The sequence below is a fragment of the Lolium rigidum genome, chromosome 3 (assembly GCF_022539505.1).
Source record: "Lolium rigidum isolate FL_2022 chromosome 3, APGP_CSIRO_Lrig_0.1, whole genome shotgun sequence".
Lineage (NCBI taxonomy): Eukaryota > Viridiplantae > Streptophyta > Magnoliopsida > Poales > Poaceae > Lolium > Lolium rigidum.
In genome coordinates, this window is record NC_061510.1 from 349895933 (window position 1) to 349909384 (window position 13452).

The window sequence follows — 13452 nt, forward strand, 5'->3', positions numbered from 1 at the left end:
GCGGCCCAATGTTCTTCTCTAACAGTATGCATGCTCTAACCATTCAACTAGTGGTAAATCTCCCTTACTTCAGACAAGACAGACATGCATAGCAACTCACATGATATTCAACAAAGTGTTGATGGCGTCCCCAGAAACATGGTTATCGCACAACAAGCAACTTAATAAGAGATAAAGTGCATAAGTGCATATTCAATACCACAATAGTTTTTAGGCTATTTGTCCCATGAGCTATATATTGTAAAGATAAAGAATAGAAATTTAAAGGTAGCACTCAAGCAATTTACTTTGGAATGGCGGAGAAATACCATGTAGTAGGTAGATATGGTGGACACAAATGGCATAGTGTTTGGCTCAAGGATTTGGATGCACGAGAAGTATTCCCTCTCAATACAAGGCTTAGGCTAGCAAGGTTATTTGAAACAAACACAAGCATAAAACGGTGCAGCAAGACTCACATATGAACATATTGTAAGCATTATAAGACTTTACATCGTCTTCCTTGTTGTTCAACACCTTAACCAGAAAATATCTAGACTCTAGAGAAACTAATCGTGCAAACCAAATTTTAACAAGCTCTATGTAGCTATTCATTAATGGGTACAAGGTACATGATGCAAGAGCTTAAACATGATCTATATGAGCACAACAATTGCCAAGTATCAAGTTATTCAAGACATCATACCAATTACTACATGTAGCATTTCCCGTTTCCAACCATATAACAATTAACGAAGCAGTTTCAACCTTCGCCATGAACATTAAAAGCTAAGAACACATGTGTTCATATGAACCAGCGGAGCGTGTCTCTCTCCCACACAAGCATTTATTCAGAGAATGAAAATAATAAAACGAAAATAAAAGCACACAGACGCTCCAAGTAAAGTACATAAGATGTGACCGAATAAAAATATAGTTTCAAGAGAAATGACCTGATAAGTTGTCGATGAAGAAGGGGATGCCTTGGGCATCCCCAAGCTTAGATGCTTGAGTCTTCTTAAAATATGCAGGGATGAACCACGGGGCATCCCCAAGCTTAGACTCTTCACTCTTCTTGATCATAGTATATCATCCTCCTCTCTTGACCCTTGAAAACTTCCTCCACACCAAACTCAAAACAAACTCATTAGAGGGTTAGTGCATAATCAAAAATTCACATGTTCAGAGGTGACACAATTATTCTTAACACTTCTGGACATTGCTCAAAGCTACTGGAAGTTAATGGAACAAAGAAATCCATCCAACGCAGCAAAAGAGGCAATGCGAAATAAAAGGCAGAATCTGTCAAAACAGAACAGTCCGTAAAGACGAATTTTAAAGTGGCACCATACTTGCTCAGATGAAAATGCTCAAATTGAATGAAAAGTTGCGTACATATCTGAGGATCACTCACGTAAATTGGAAGATTTTTCTGAGTTACCTACAGAGAATCATACCCAAATTCGTGACAGCAAGAAATCTGTTTCTGCGCAGTAATCCAAATCTAGTATGAACCTTACTATCAAAGACTTTACTTGGCACAACAAATGCAATAAAATAATATAAGGAGAGGTTGCTACAGTAGTAACAACTTCCAAGACTCAAATATAATACAAAATTGTTGTAGTAAAATAAACACATGGGTTATCTCCCAAGAAGTGCTTTCTTTATAGCCATTAAGATGGGCTCAGCAGTTTTAATAATGCACTCGTGAGAAATAAGAGTTGAAGCAAAAGAGAGCATCAATAAGCAAATTCAAAACAAATTTAAGCCTAACCCACTTCCTATGAAAAGTAATCTTGTAAATAAACAAGTTATGTAGGCATAATGCAACAAGCATAGAAAGATAAAACAAGTGTAACTTCAAAAATTTCAGCATATAGAGAGGTGTTTTAGTAACATGAAAATTTCTACAACCATATTTTCCTCTCTCATAATAACTTTCAGTAGCATCATGAGCAAACTCAACAATATAACTATCACATAAAGCATTCTTATCATGAGTCTCATGCATAAAATTATTAATACTCCCAACATAAGCATAATCAGTTTTATTAGTTGTAGTGGGAGCAAATTCAACAAAGTAACTATCATTATTATTCTCATCAAGTGTTGGAGGCATAGTATAATCACAATAAAATTTACTCTCCATAGTAGGCGGCACCAAAAGACCACTATCATTATAATCATCATTATGGGAGGCATATCATAATCAACATAAACTTTCTCCTCAATACCCGGAGGACTAAAGAGATCATTTTCATCAAAACCGACCTCCCCAAGCTTAGAATTTTCTATATCATTATCAACAATGGTGTTCAAAGCATTCATACTAATATCATTGCTACTAGCATGCAAATAAGGTTCCATAGGTTTTTTAATTTTCGCATTAAACCATTCATGTCTTGACTCAGGAAATAGTACAAAAAGCTCACAGATGTTTTCCATTATGCCTTACTAGTGTTTAACAAGAAACAAAAAGATGCAATTGCAGGATCTAAAGGAAATAGCTTCGAGCACACACACAACGGCAACAGAAAAGTACTTATTACCTGGGACCGGAGTATGAGTGCCTTTTACCTTTCCTCCCCGGCAACGGCGCCAGAAAAGTGCTTGATGTCTACGGGTGCTTCTATTCTAGTAGACAGTGTTGGGCCTCCAAGAGCGAGAGGTTTGTAGAACAACGAGCAAGTTTTCCTTAAGTGGATCACCCAAGGTTTATCGAACTCGAGGAGGAAGAGGTCAAAGATATCCCTCTCAAGCAACCCCGCGATCACAATACAAGAAGTCTCTTGTGTCCCCAACACACCTAATACACTTGTCGGATGTATAGGTGCACTAGTTCGGCGAAGAGATAGTGAAATACAAGTGGTATGAATGAATATGAGCAGTAGTAATGGCGCCAGAAAAGTGCTTGCTGGCGTGCAGTTGATGGTAATAATATTGCAGGAAGTAAATATGCAGTAAAACAGTAAACAAGCGATGATTGCAGTATTTGTAAACAAGGCCTAGGGATCATACTTTCACTAGTGGACACTCTCAACATTGATCACATAAATAAATAAGTTCTCTTCCTTTGTGCTACATATACTCTTATTTGATAATGAACACCGTTCGTTGTGTAGGGCTACGAGAGCACCTCAATGCCGGAGTTAACAAGCTCCACAACATTCGACATTCATATTTAAGTAACCTTTAGAGCATAATAGATCTTTGCAATTTAAACCGAGTACTAACATAGCATGCACACTCGTCACCATCACACTACGAAGGGGGAATAAATCACATCAATACTATCATAGTAATAATTAACTCCATAACCTACAAGAGATTATGATCATAGCCTACGCCAAGTACTACACGATGCACACACTGTCACCATTACACCGTGAAGGAGAGACTACTTTAATAACATCACAAGAATAGCACATAGACTAATAGTGATACAAGCTCATATGAATCTCAATCATGTAAGGCAGCTCATGAGATCATTGTATTGAAGTACATAGGAGAGAGATTAACCACATAGCTACCGGTACAACCCCGAGCCTCGATGGAGAACTACTCCCTCCTCATGGGAGACAGCAGCGTTGATGAAGATGGCGGTGGTGTCGATGGAGATGCCTTCCGGGGGCACTTCCCCGTCCCGGCGGCGTGCCGGAACAGAGACTCCTGTCCCCCAGATCTTGGCTTCGCGATGGCGGCGGCTCTGGAAGGTTTCTCGTACCGTGGCTTTTTTTGTATCGAGGTTTTAGGTCAGGGACCCTTAAATAGGCGAAGAGGCGGAGTCGGAGGGGTGACGAGGCGACGACACAATAGGGGGGCGCGGCCCACCCCCTGGCCGCGCCAGCCTATCATCTGGGGCCCACAGGGCCCCCCTCTGGTGGCTCTCGGGTGTTCTGGAAGCTTCGTGGAAAAATAGGATGCTGGGCGTTGATTTCGTCCGATTCCGAGAATATTTCCTTAGTAGGATTTCTGAAACCAAAAACAGCAGAAAACAGCAACTGGCCCTTCGGCATCTCGTCAATAGGTTAGTTCCGGAAAACGCATAATAATGACATATAATGTGTATAAAACATGTGAGTATCATCATAAAAGTAGCATGGAACATAAGAAATTATAGATACGTTTGAGACGTATCACCGCTCCAAGCTCGGTTATCGATCTCTGGCAGAATCTATACAAAGTCGCCAACATGAACAAAGGTATGAGGAAAAAAGTAGATGAACTAATGTTTGTCGATTGTTTGCTTAATTTCAATCGGTTGTCACCTATCACATATATAAGGCGACTAGACTTTCCATGCAAGTTTGAATATCTCTTTACACATTTTATACAATAAAATAACTTCTAATTTCTACCCAAATAGCCTAGATCTACCCTAAGTCAGATAGAATAGATACAACTATGGTTATGTACTGCTTCTTGTCTTGGCTTTGGAAATTGCTTCATAATTCAGATTGAGATGCGTCAAAAGGGAAATTCATACGTCTCAAAGAGTCGAAAAACTTCCACCTTTATCACTTTTTGATCTAACATCGTTTTGATGTGTTTCCATGTCCATCTTTAGCTTCAAATCGGATCTATCACGCAACATGTCACTTGGATCTTACCAAGGCTCTGCGGCTTGCAAGATATGTCAGATGGAATCAACATCAAAATTGTACATGATGACGATACGAACAACTTCCGTGTTGAGCTTTGTCTCATTCAGGACCGTCTTAATGAATTTCTAACCACATCTTTAACTTAAGATCGGATCCGTTACAACGCAGAAAGTTACCCGGGTCTTGTCAGATCTCTGGGGGTCGCATCGTAAGTTTGATCTAAATGACTCGAAAATCAAACTTGTACGTTTCGACAATACGAATAACTTTCGTGTGGGAAACTTTTTCATATGAGGTCATCTTGAAGACATTCTGACTACCTTCTTCATATGATGTCATCCTAGTGTTTCCAACCTCCCTCTGAGCCAAACCGACAAAATTTCCACCTTAGACCTATTGGCCAAATTTCGACTTAATTCATTTGGCCTTCATCCTCCACGATCATAAGGTGATGGATCCGCCATGAATCTATTTAAGAACTGGGGTAGCCATGAATTCAACCAAGTAACAAGGGTGACCACGGATCCACCTAGTAAAAAATGATCATGGGTCCACCTTGCAACCAAAATGGTCATAGATCTACCTTGGGACCAAAGTTTCCATGAATTCTCCTAAGAAGTCAGATAGCTGCGGATTCGACTACTATATCTAGCTTCTTCATCTTCAATGGTTCCGGTTTGCTTTGGTCGACAAGAGGATAAAAATGGGTGCTAACGAAATGAATGGTTGTAGGTCCTATATAAAACACTGACCATGCCCGCATAGAGGGCGAAGGACATTGCACAAGCTTCTCAATTGTTTGTTTACCTTGTAAGTGTTAACGGAGTTATAGGCCCACGAGCAACTATGCACCGGCGTGTCAAAGATCTTCTCAAAAGGATCAAGCAAGTAGTCGCTAGTAAGAAAAACCTTATAAGATATTACGAGGTGACACACCTTTAAATTAACACGCCACCGGTATTTTCCTTAAATATGTGTAGCGTGTCAAATTACTGGTAGTTCACCAGTATTTACTTACCAGTGGCGTGTAAAAAAAGGTAAACCACCAAGTTGGTGGGTCCTAGTGGCCCACTACCAAAATGTTGTAGCATTTCCTAGTGGCCATGCCACTGGTATTTCTCGTTTAGGTGGCGTGCCACAGTGGACCGCTAGTTACCATGTGGTCCACACGTCCATATCCCCACCAGATCGGCCGCATCTCCACACTCCTCTCCACACACACTCGACATGCCTCATCGCATGCCACCCCTCGTGCATCAATGCCACGATGGCGCCCGGATCAGCCCCCTCCACACATTCGCATAAACTCCACATCCGCTCTGCACCGTTCGCATTGTTGCCACACCACTCCAACCTTCGCATGTGCACCACAACGCCACTCCGACCGCCATCATCATCGCCTCGTAGTCACCCCTTCCGCATCGTGTCATTGTCGCCCCCTCCGCATCGCTTCTGTGAGTGTCGTCCGCCTCTCTTTTTTGGTTTGTTAATTTTGTTAGAAATGCATGCATGTGTAATGTAAACGGTTGTTACACTAGTTAGTATAATCATTAGATCAAATGTGTAGTGCAAAATAAAGTGTATGATACTATTAGATAAAAAATAGTTAGATTTGTAGTGTTAGAAATGCATGTGTTATGTAAATAGTTGGTTGATCGTTAAAAAAACATTGTTAATTATTTATGTAGTTGGATCGTGTAGTTGTTGTTAGTACCATGCCAAAGACAAAGTTCTGTGGTGTGCGCAAGAAGAATACAAAATAACAAACATTGGAGAAGCTCTACTTTGGCATGTGGTCGAACCCAAAGGAGAAGGTGCATGCCTACTATTGTATGGCGGTGCAGTTCTTATCGGATAGAGCACAATGCAACTTCCACGGTGAAAGACACGTCACACACTTACTCGCATCCACGAGTATGAGGGTAGCCACCACGGGAAACAAGGAACATCACCGCCAAGCCGAGGCTCATCTCTCCAACCCCGAGTGGCGCGTACCATTAGGTTGAAGCCTTGTGGGATGGAGCACAGCCGCCAGATGCTCTCATCATCCTCCTCTTACACTTCTCCACCTTCTCATCCTCCTCCTTCCTCTCCCTCCCTCCGGCGACCACCTCCTTGACCTCCCTCCGTCGAGCTACTCCTAGCAACCACCTCCTCGACCTCCCTCCGGCGATCTACTCTCGACGGCAACCTCCTCGGCTGCACTCCCTCCAGCAACCCTCCTGTGAGACGGCCACAACGACGAACGACTAGATCTAGATCGGCTTTTTTAGATTCTAATAAATTGTGTTACCTTCGGCCTACTAGGCTAGTGCGCCGGTGATAAGCCGTTACCACCGGCGTGTTACCACCTTTTTTGGTCCGCTCGCAGCAGGCTTTTTCCTAGTAGTTCCTCCGCCGGCGCTAGACGCACCACCAAAGTGAGTATAGAGTGGAAAGGACCTTATTCTGCCATCATGATGTAGTCATCATTTCATCATCCCAAAAGATACATTGAAAAGAACTTAAAAAGGAACGGGAAACTCCCACCAAGGAGAGGTTATGGTCTGCCGCACCTTCAAATCCCTAAGGCCACCGAAGACGGAGCAGACCAACGACGTCGCTGACGAAGGGACATAACCCTAGATAGGTTTCACAGAGCGCCTCTCTCCTGTAGCATGTATGCTACATATTACCAAATAAATATTACTGTAATAAACTAATAAGAGTGAATATTTTGGAGTCTAGTTATTATCCAGTCGACATTTTTATGATAAATATCATATCCATTTGTGTTTACAAGAATTGTTTGATCAAAAGTTTCTTAGTGTCGAATTAAAAATACTTATTAACAGTTGTTTTATAATAATAAAAAACAAGTAATTAATGTAGTATCATAGGATTAGTACAATATTGTAGTCTATGTGCTAGATTATTAGGCAATTTCTGAGTGAGTTTAATTACCGAAAACAATATCACATACGCACTACTGTATTTAACCATACACGACAGACCAAATATATCTGGTGGATTTGGAAATGGAACAAGTAGTAGTGCAAGATACAAGATGAGAAGCACATACAACACGAGGCTCCAGCAGCAGCATCACCATCGGTGTTGTTGATGTCATCCATGGTGTTGTTGAAGTCGTCAGATCTATCGAGAAGAAAACGAACCGGTGAGGAAAAACTCGAACAACAAGGAGCATTCACGCCGAGACACTTCCCAAAAACCTTCGCCCATCTCCTGGTGCAGAATCTTGACGCACGGGGTTTCAGACACCTACTCTCCTGGCCGGCCATGGACACAATCGTCATGATGGAGAAGACTAGAGATCAGCACATCAAAAAAAACTGGTTGAGAGAAAAAGAGAAGGGAGTGGAGAGCTCTAGATTTGTCATGTCTCTCGGCTCCTGGTATATCCTGTGAGGGGAGCCGCTGACCAGCCGACACGTGCCCAACTTGATGCACCAAGCAAAAGTTTAATCTTCCATTCACGAGACAAGACATGCCATGTGTCTGATGCATGGTAAGGTGGGCGGCGGCGAAGGAGGAGAAGTGGGCGTGAACTTCTTTTCTTACTCACTTAGTGAAGCTGAAAGAGCTGCTTTCATAAGCTACTCTAACTTTCTCCCAACCAGTAAAATGAAACTAAATTTTGTCTCCCACATCTTCCAAGGTGACACTACATTTTTTTTGAGAGAACCTCAACCTTTATTCAAACTTCGGGTACGAGGTTGCACACACCGTGTGGAGGATCTAGGAGCCAAACATGGCGCCCCTGGTCCAACAACACACTACTCTTAGCTAATCTATGGGCCTCTTTGTTGGAGAGCCTACGTTCATGAACAAAAGATAAAACATCAAAACTACACCTAGACTCATTGATTTCCTGGATAATATGAGCATAGACACCCATGGTTTCTTGCTCCAAACTCTACTCACGATGACATTGCTGCAGTCACTCGCCACCTTCACCCTCCGAGCTCCAACATCGAGGGCCAGAGATACTGCCTCACGGCATGCTAAGGCCTCGAGTGTCTCAGCGTCCATCCTCCCCGGGTAGACCACCGCCGAGGCTCCCTAGAAGAGCCCACTTGAGTCGCGGGCCACTGCCGCAACCGTACCTTTTCCCGTGTTCTTCCCCATCCCGGCGTCGACATTGATTTTCAGCTGCCCTGCGGGGGCAGTATCCAAGCCGGTGCGACCACATTGGGCCTCGCCGGCTGCCATCTCCTTCCTTCACCAGGCTGCTCTAGATCCGCCAAGAAATTTTCCACAAACAAATGGATAGAGAGGGGACTCATGTACTCCTATACTCCTGTTCGTGTATTGCCTTCCTTCTCGCATGCCATATCGCCCATAGGGTGACGAAAACCCTAGTCTGGTCGTTGTGGCGGAGAGTATTCGTCAGCGTTGCTAGCCAGTCTCTCGCGTTTCCCTCCTCTGATCTGTGCAAGTGTTCCGTCACCTCCTCATCAGTCAGCGCCCATACGCAGTGTGACATGGTGCAGTCGAGTAATGCATGACGCCATGTATCTTGGGCACCACATAACTGACACCTATCCTTATCCGCCATTTTGTGGTGGTGCCGAACCTCGTTCGTTGGCAGCGACTGCTTGGCCAACCTCCACAGGAACAGCCGCAACTTTGACGGTACCTTGCAATGCCACAGCTGGGACCAGTCCTTCGCTCGTGTCACTCCATCAGAGCTCGTTGCCCTGCCATCGAGCCAGACCTCGCGCCTGTCCTTCGTCTCAATCAGCATCTTGTAAGCTGACCTTACAGTAAACATGCCCCTCCAATCATAGTGCCATGCCCAGAAGTCATCATGCTGCCTTGAACATAGGGGGATTTGCATGATGTGATCGACGTCCATTGGGAGCATATGCTGGCGCAATTTTTCCTCGTTCCACGTATGATCGTGAGATTTCAAAATTTGTAGCCTATTTAGGCTGCCTACTTGGGCCTAGCCCATATAATCCAAAGGTACGGTGATTCATCCGTAACCAATTGTTTCCTTACACGCCGTGGCAAGACACGTGAAACAGGCGTATGCACAGATGTTTGATTGGTGTGGCTTAACGCAAAAATATCTTCACGATGCATGGTACCGGGGGGCCCGTCCTTTGCCATCAAGGGCAAATACATATGTAGAACTCATTTTCAGTACTTTCTAGGGTCTGAAACCGACCACTGCATAGTACTATTCCAACTTTTAGCTGTGTCCATCTTGAATCTTGTCACGATCAACTTGACTAGTATGCGAGACACGATATAGAATTACATTGTTTCAAATGGTTTTCTATATTTGAATCAATATATTTAAGGTGATAAAATGTGTTGATTACGCAAACAAACAAGTACGCGGCGCCATGTGATTGGACGGCGGGGACGAATGAACGAGCTGCAAATTTTCTTTCGTGCCTTGTCGACGATATTTTTTTGAAAATGAGAGTTTCCGAAGCCAAATGTTCACAGAGTAAAAAGAACAAGATGCCCAACAAAAACCATCATAACCACATGCTTCCCCGAGATCTTATGTTCACAGTCGTTTACTCTTGAGCGTGGCTCGCTCCGAGCTATCTGGCCCTGCCTCGGCTGCTATATAAACTCGCACGGAGACCATGTGTTTCTTCTACACTCGCTCAGACGCTCACATATAGTCCAGCTAGTTACACAAACTCAGGTGCATATGCGTACTATACTACTGTAGCATCCATTAGCTATACATGTGTTCCGCGCTCGAGGCATCCTCTGCGCCGCCGCCGCTGAGCCGTCCGGCGCGGGGCGGTGCAGCAGTGGTGACCGTGCCGAAGAGGCTTGTGATGAAGACGGTAACCGCGGTGGCGATGTCCATGCCCCCACGGCAGCCGGGGAGGCGGACGGTGCTCAGAACGCCGCGTGCCCCCGTGCCGTTCGTCCCCGTCGCCAACGGGCGGAGCCTATCGGTGGCACAGACCCTGTCTAGGGTCAGGGAGCAGAGGAAGGTACGTGTAAACGACACCGTGCCATCCACCAGCAAGGATCAATCAATTACTACCTCACTCGCCGTCGAAAAGATGTATTAGATACCCGCAAAAAAAGGTGTATTAGATGACAATCTAAATTTTAACAAATCTAAGATATATTTTTATGCACGGGACAGTATTGTTTTATATCTCCGCAATTACAGTACAGGAAAACGTCAATTGACTTGGTTCCGTAGTGTTAGGTTGTGTCTAATTTTACCTTGAGATCATGCACATAACGGTTTCGCTAGTTCTGAGACGACTTCTAAACCATATGATTATATCGTGATTTGTGCTCAAATGAGTTGTAACTAAGATTTTTCTAGTTGCAAATAAGGTTTGCAACTAGAAAAAAATGTCTGAATAATTAGATTCATTGTGATTCGTGCTAGTTATATGTTGCAACATGGTTTGCAATCAAGCCTAATTTGCTAAGATGGGGCTGGCCTAAGTTGGGCTGGGCCTTTTTGCATTTTTTTTACAATAGCTGATAGTGGGTTGGGCAAAATCTTAGGATCGACGAGACGCCCTTACACTCACTGGCTCCATTACACTTGCTTCTGAACCGTGTTAATTGTAAGTTGTAACTGGGATTGGAACTAAAATTTAAAAACATTACTTGACCAAGAACTAGTCACACACTAAAAGTAATATATTTTTTCCTCCTAGAAGAAAAAAGGTATATGAATCTAGAACTTTGTATGCTCCTTTTTTTAGAGTCTTGACGTGCGCAACGGGACCGGCCGCAATATTTTTTAATTACATTTTTGGGTATCGAACCTTCAACCCCCGATTATAAGTTGAATGCACCTAACCAATGCACCATCAGTCCGAACTGGAAAAGGGGCTAAACAATATATTTATATTCAACACCCTCACTCACATTTAGGCTATTTTGTTCCTTAGTATGGGTTCGAAATAGGCCGCAAATCTTTTCTTATACTATGTGAGCAGCATATAAGATTGATGTACTAGCCAAGTTTTTCAAAAAATTGAATTGAGAGAGAGGGGGTCGGTCATTACACTCTAACACATAAAACTTATTTTAGACTCTATCATTTTATAAATAAGATTGGTTTTTTCGGGCATATGAGGTGCACACTCCCTATCCATACCATCCATTTTTTAAAGATATGTGCACAATCTTTCTCTTTTCTTTTCTTTCCCGGAAAAAAATTAGAGCTTGAAAATACTAGGTTATATTATATTAGAACCACAATGTACGAAAAATATATTCGGCAATTTTGGATATCATAAAAATTAAACTAATAGAATTAATCTGCAAAATTCTCATTTTAGATATTTTTGGTGCACACAAAAATTCAAAGTTATTTTTAGATAACTTAGTTCTAATATATTTGTTCACCTGCAAAGTTCAGGTTTTACATTTTGTTATTTAGGACACATAAAAAAAGAGAAAGTTTTCGCATGGATGCTCCAGCATGAGAGCTAATAAAAGATCATTTCTCTTATTCACGACTCGTACGCATGCAGACGGCGTTCATCCCATACATCACCGCCGGCGACCCCGATTTGGCGACCACGGCACAGGCACTCAAGCTCCTCGACGCTTGTGGCGCGGACGTCATTGAGCTCGGCATGCCCTCCTCGGACCCTTACGCCGACGGGCCGGTCATCCAGGCTTCCGCAGCGAGGGCGCTGGCTGGCGGGGCGACAGTCGACGCCGTGTTGTCCATGCTGAAGGAGGTGACTCCGGAGCTGTCCTGCCCGGTTGTGCTCTTCTCGTATCTCGGGCCCATTGTGCGGCGGGGTGCGACAAACTTCACCGCCTCAGTCAAAGAAGCCGGGGTGAAGGGTCTTGTAGTGCCTGATCTTCCTTATGCCGAGACATGTGCATTCAGGCATGCAGCCAGAAACAACAACCTAGAGCTTGTACGTCCCTATCCCTCTTCAATAATGTATCTATAACAGAACAGGATTTAGCTGCAGCCATTGACAGTTTTCGCTTTGTTTGAAACAATGGTTGCAGGTCCTACTTATAACACCGACGACACCAGCAGAGAGGACCAAGGAGATCGCACAAGCTTCGCAAGGGTTTGTTTATGTTGTAAGCGTCACTGGAGTTACAGGTCCACGAGAAAGTGTGGACCCGCGTGTCAAAGATCGTCTCAAGAAAATTAAGCAGGTATGCATAATTATTTCAATGTTTTGAAAGAATTGTTGTGCAAGTTATTGTACTACCCATTTGCTTATATGGTTTTGTTATTATCTGCAGGTCACCCACAAAGCAGTGGCAGTAGGCTTTGGCATATCAACACCAGAACATGTTAGACAGGTGAAACATTTTAATGATTGATAAAATATTTACCAGAAGTTGTTGTAATTTTGTTGAGAAGTTCAACATGCTAATTGAACTTTTACTAATGGGAAAAGATTGCAGAGTGGGGTGCAGATGCAGTGATCATTGGCAGTACAATGGTGAAACAGTTGGGTGAAGCAACTTCTCCGATCGAAGGGTTAAAGAGACTAGAAGAATATGCCAGAAGCCTAAAAGATGCGCTGCCATAGTTTATAAATATATGAAACACAAGATAATTGACTGGTTTGCCATATTTTCATACATATAACGCCAAAACTAGGATTAACGAGCTAGCTTGGTGATCAAATATATCAGTTTTACATACCATGTACATTGTACAAGAAGCGCGGGTCCGTCCAGCTCACGTCTTGTACCGTCCGTGTACATTCAAGTTCACGTCTCGTACTTCTAAGTAAGCATGTGTGTACTTTCAGGTGCATCGCATGCATACTTCTAAGTGCAGCGTGCTGTTGGTGTTTCACTAAAATGTGAAATATTCTTTAGTGGGAGACGACGCTCCCGTCGACAGAGAGGTATTCGTGGTGACTTCGTCAAT

The 13452-nt window shown here is 43.3% G+C and overlaps 1 protein-coding gene across 1 annotated transcript; it reads left to right on the forward strand.

Annotated features, from left to right (window-relative positions):
- The first annotated feature begins 10297 nt into the window (after window positions 1-10297).
- LOC124697207 (tryptophan synthase alpha chain-like) lies at window positions 10298-13105 on the forward strand. Its single transcript, XM_047229831.1, has 5 exons — window positions 10298-10555; window positions 12071-12469; window positions 12567-12722; window positions 12813-12872; window positions 12971-13105. The coding sequence occupies exons 1-5, from the start codon at window positions 10298-10300 to the stop codon at window positions 13103-13105; spliced, it is 1008 nt and encodes a 335-aa protein (XP_047085787.1).
- Window positions 13106-13452: the final 347 nt, after the last annotated feature.

Excerpts from the sequence above, each read along its gene's own strand:
- LOC124697207 (XM_047229831.1), top strand. The coding sequence starts at position 10,298 with ATGTGTTCCGCGCTCGAGGCATCCTCTGCGCCGCCGCCGCTGAGCCGT. Across the intron at positions 12,723-12,812 it reads GTCTCAAGAAAATTAAGCAG|GTCACCCACAAAGCAGTGGC; the intron begins GTATGCATAATT and ends TATTATCTGCAG. Across the intron at positions 12,873-12,970 it reads CACCAGAACATGTTAGACAG|ATTGCAGAGTGGGGTGCAGA; the intron begins GTGAAACATTTT and ends TAATGGGAAAAG.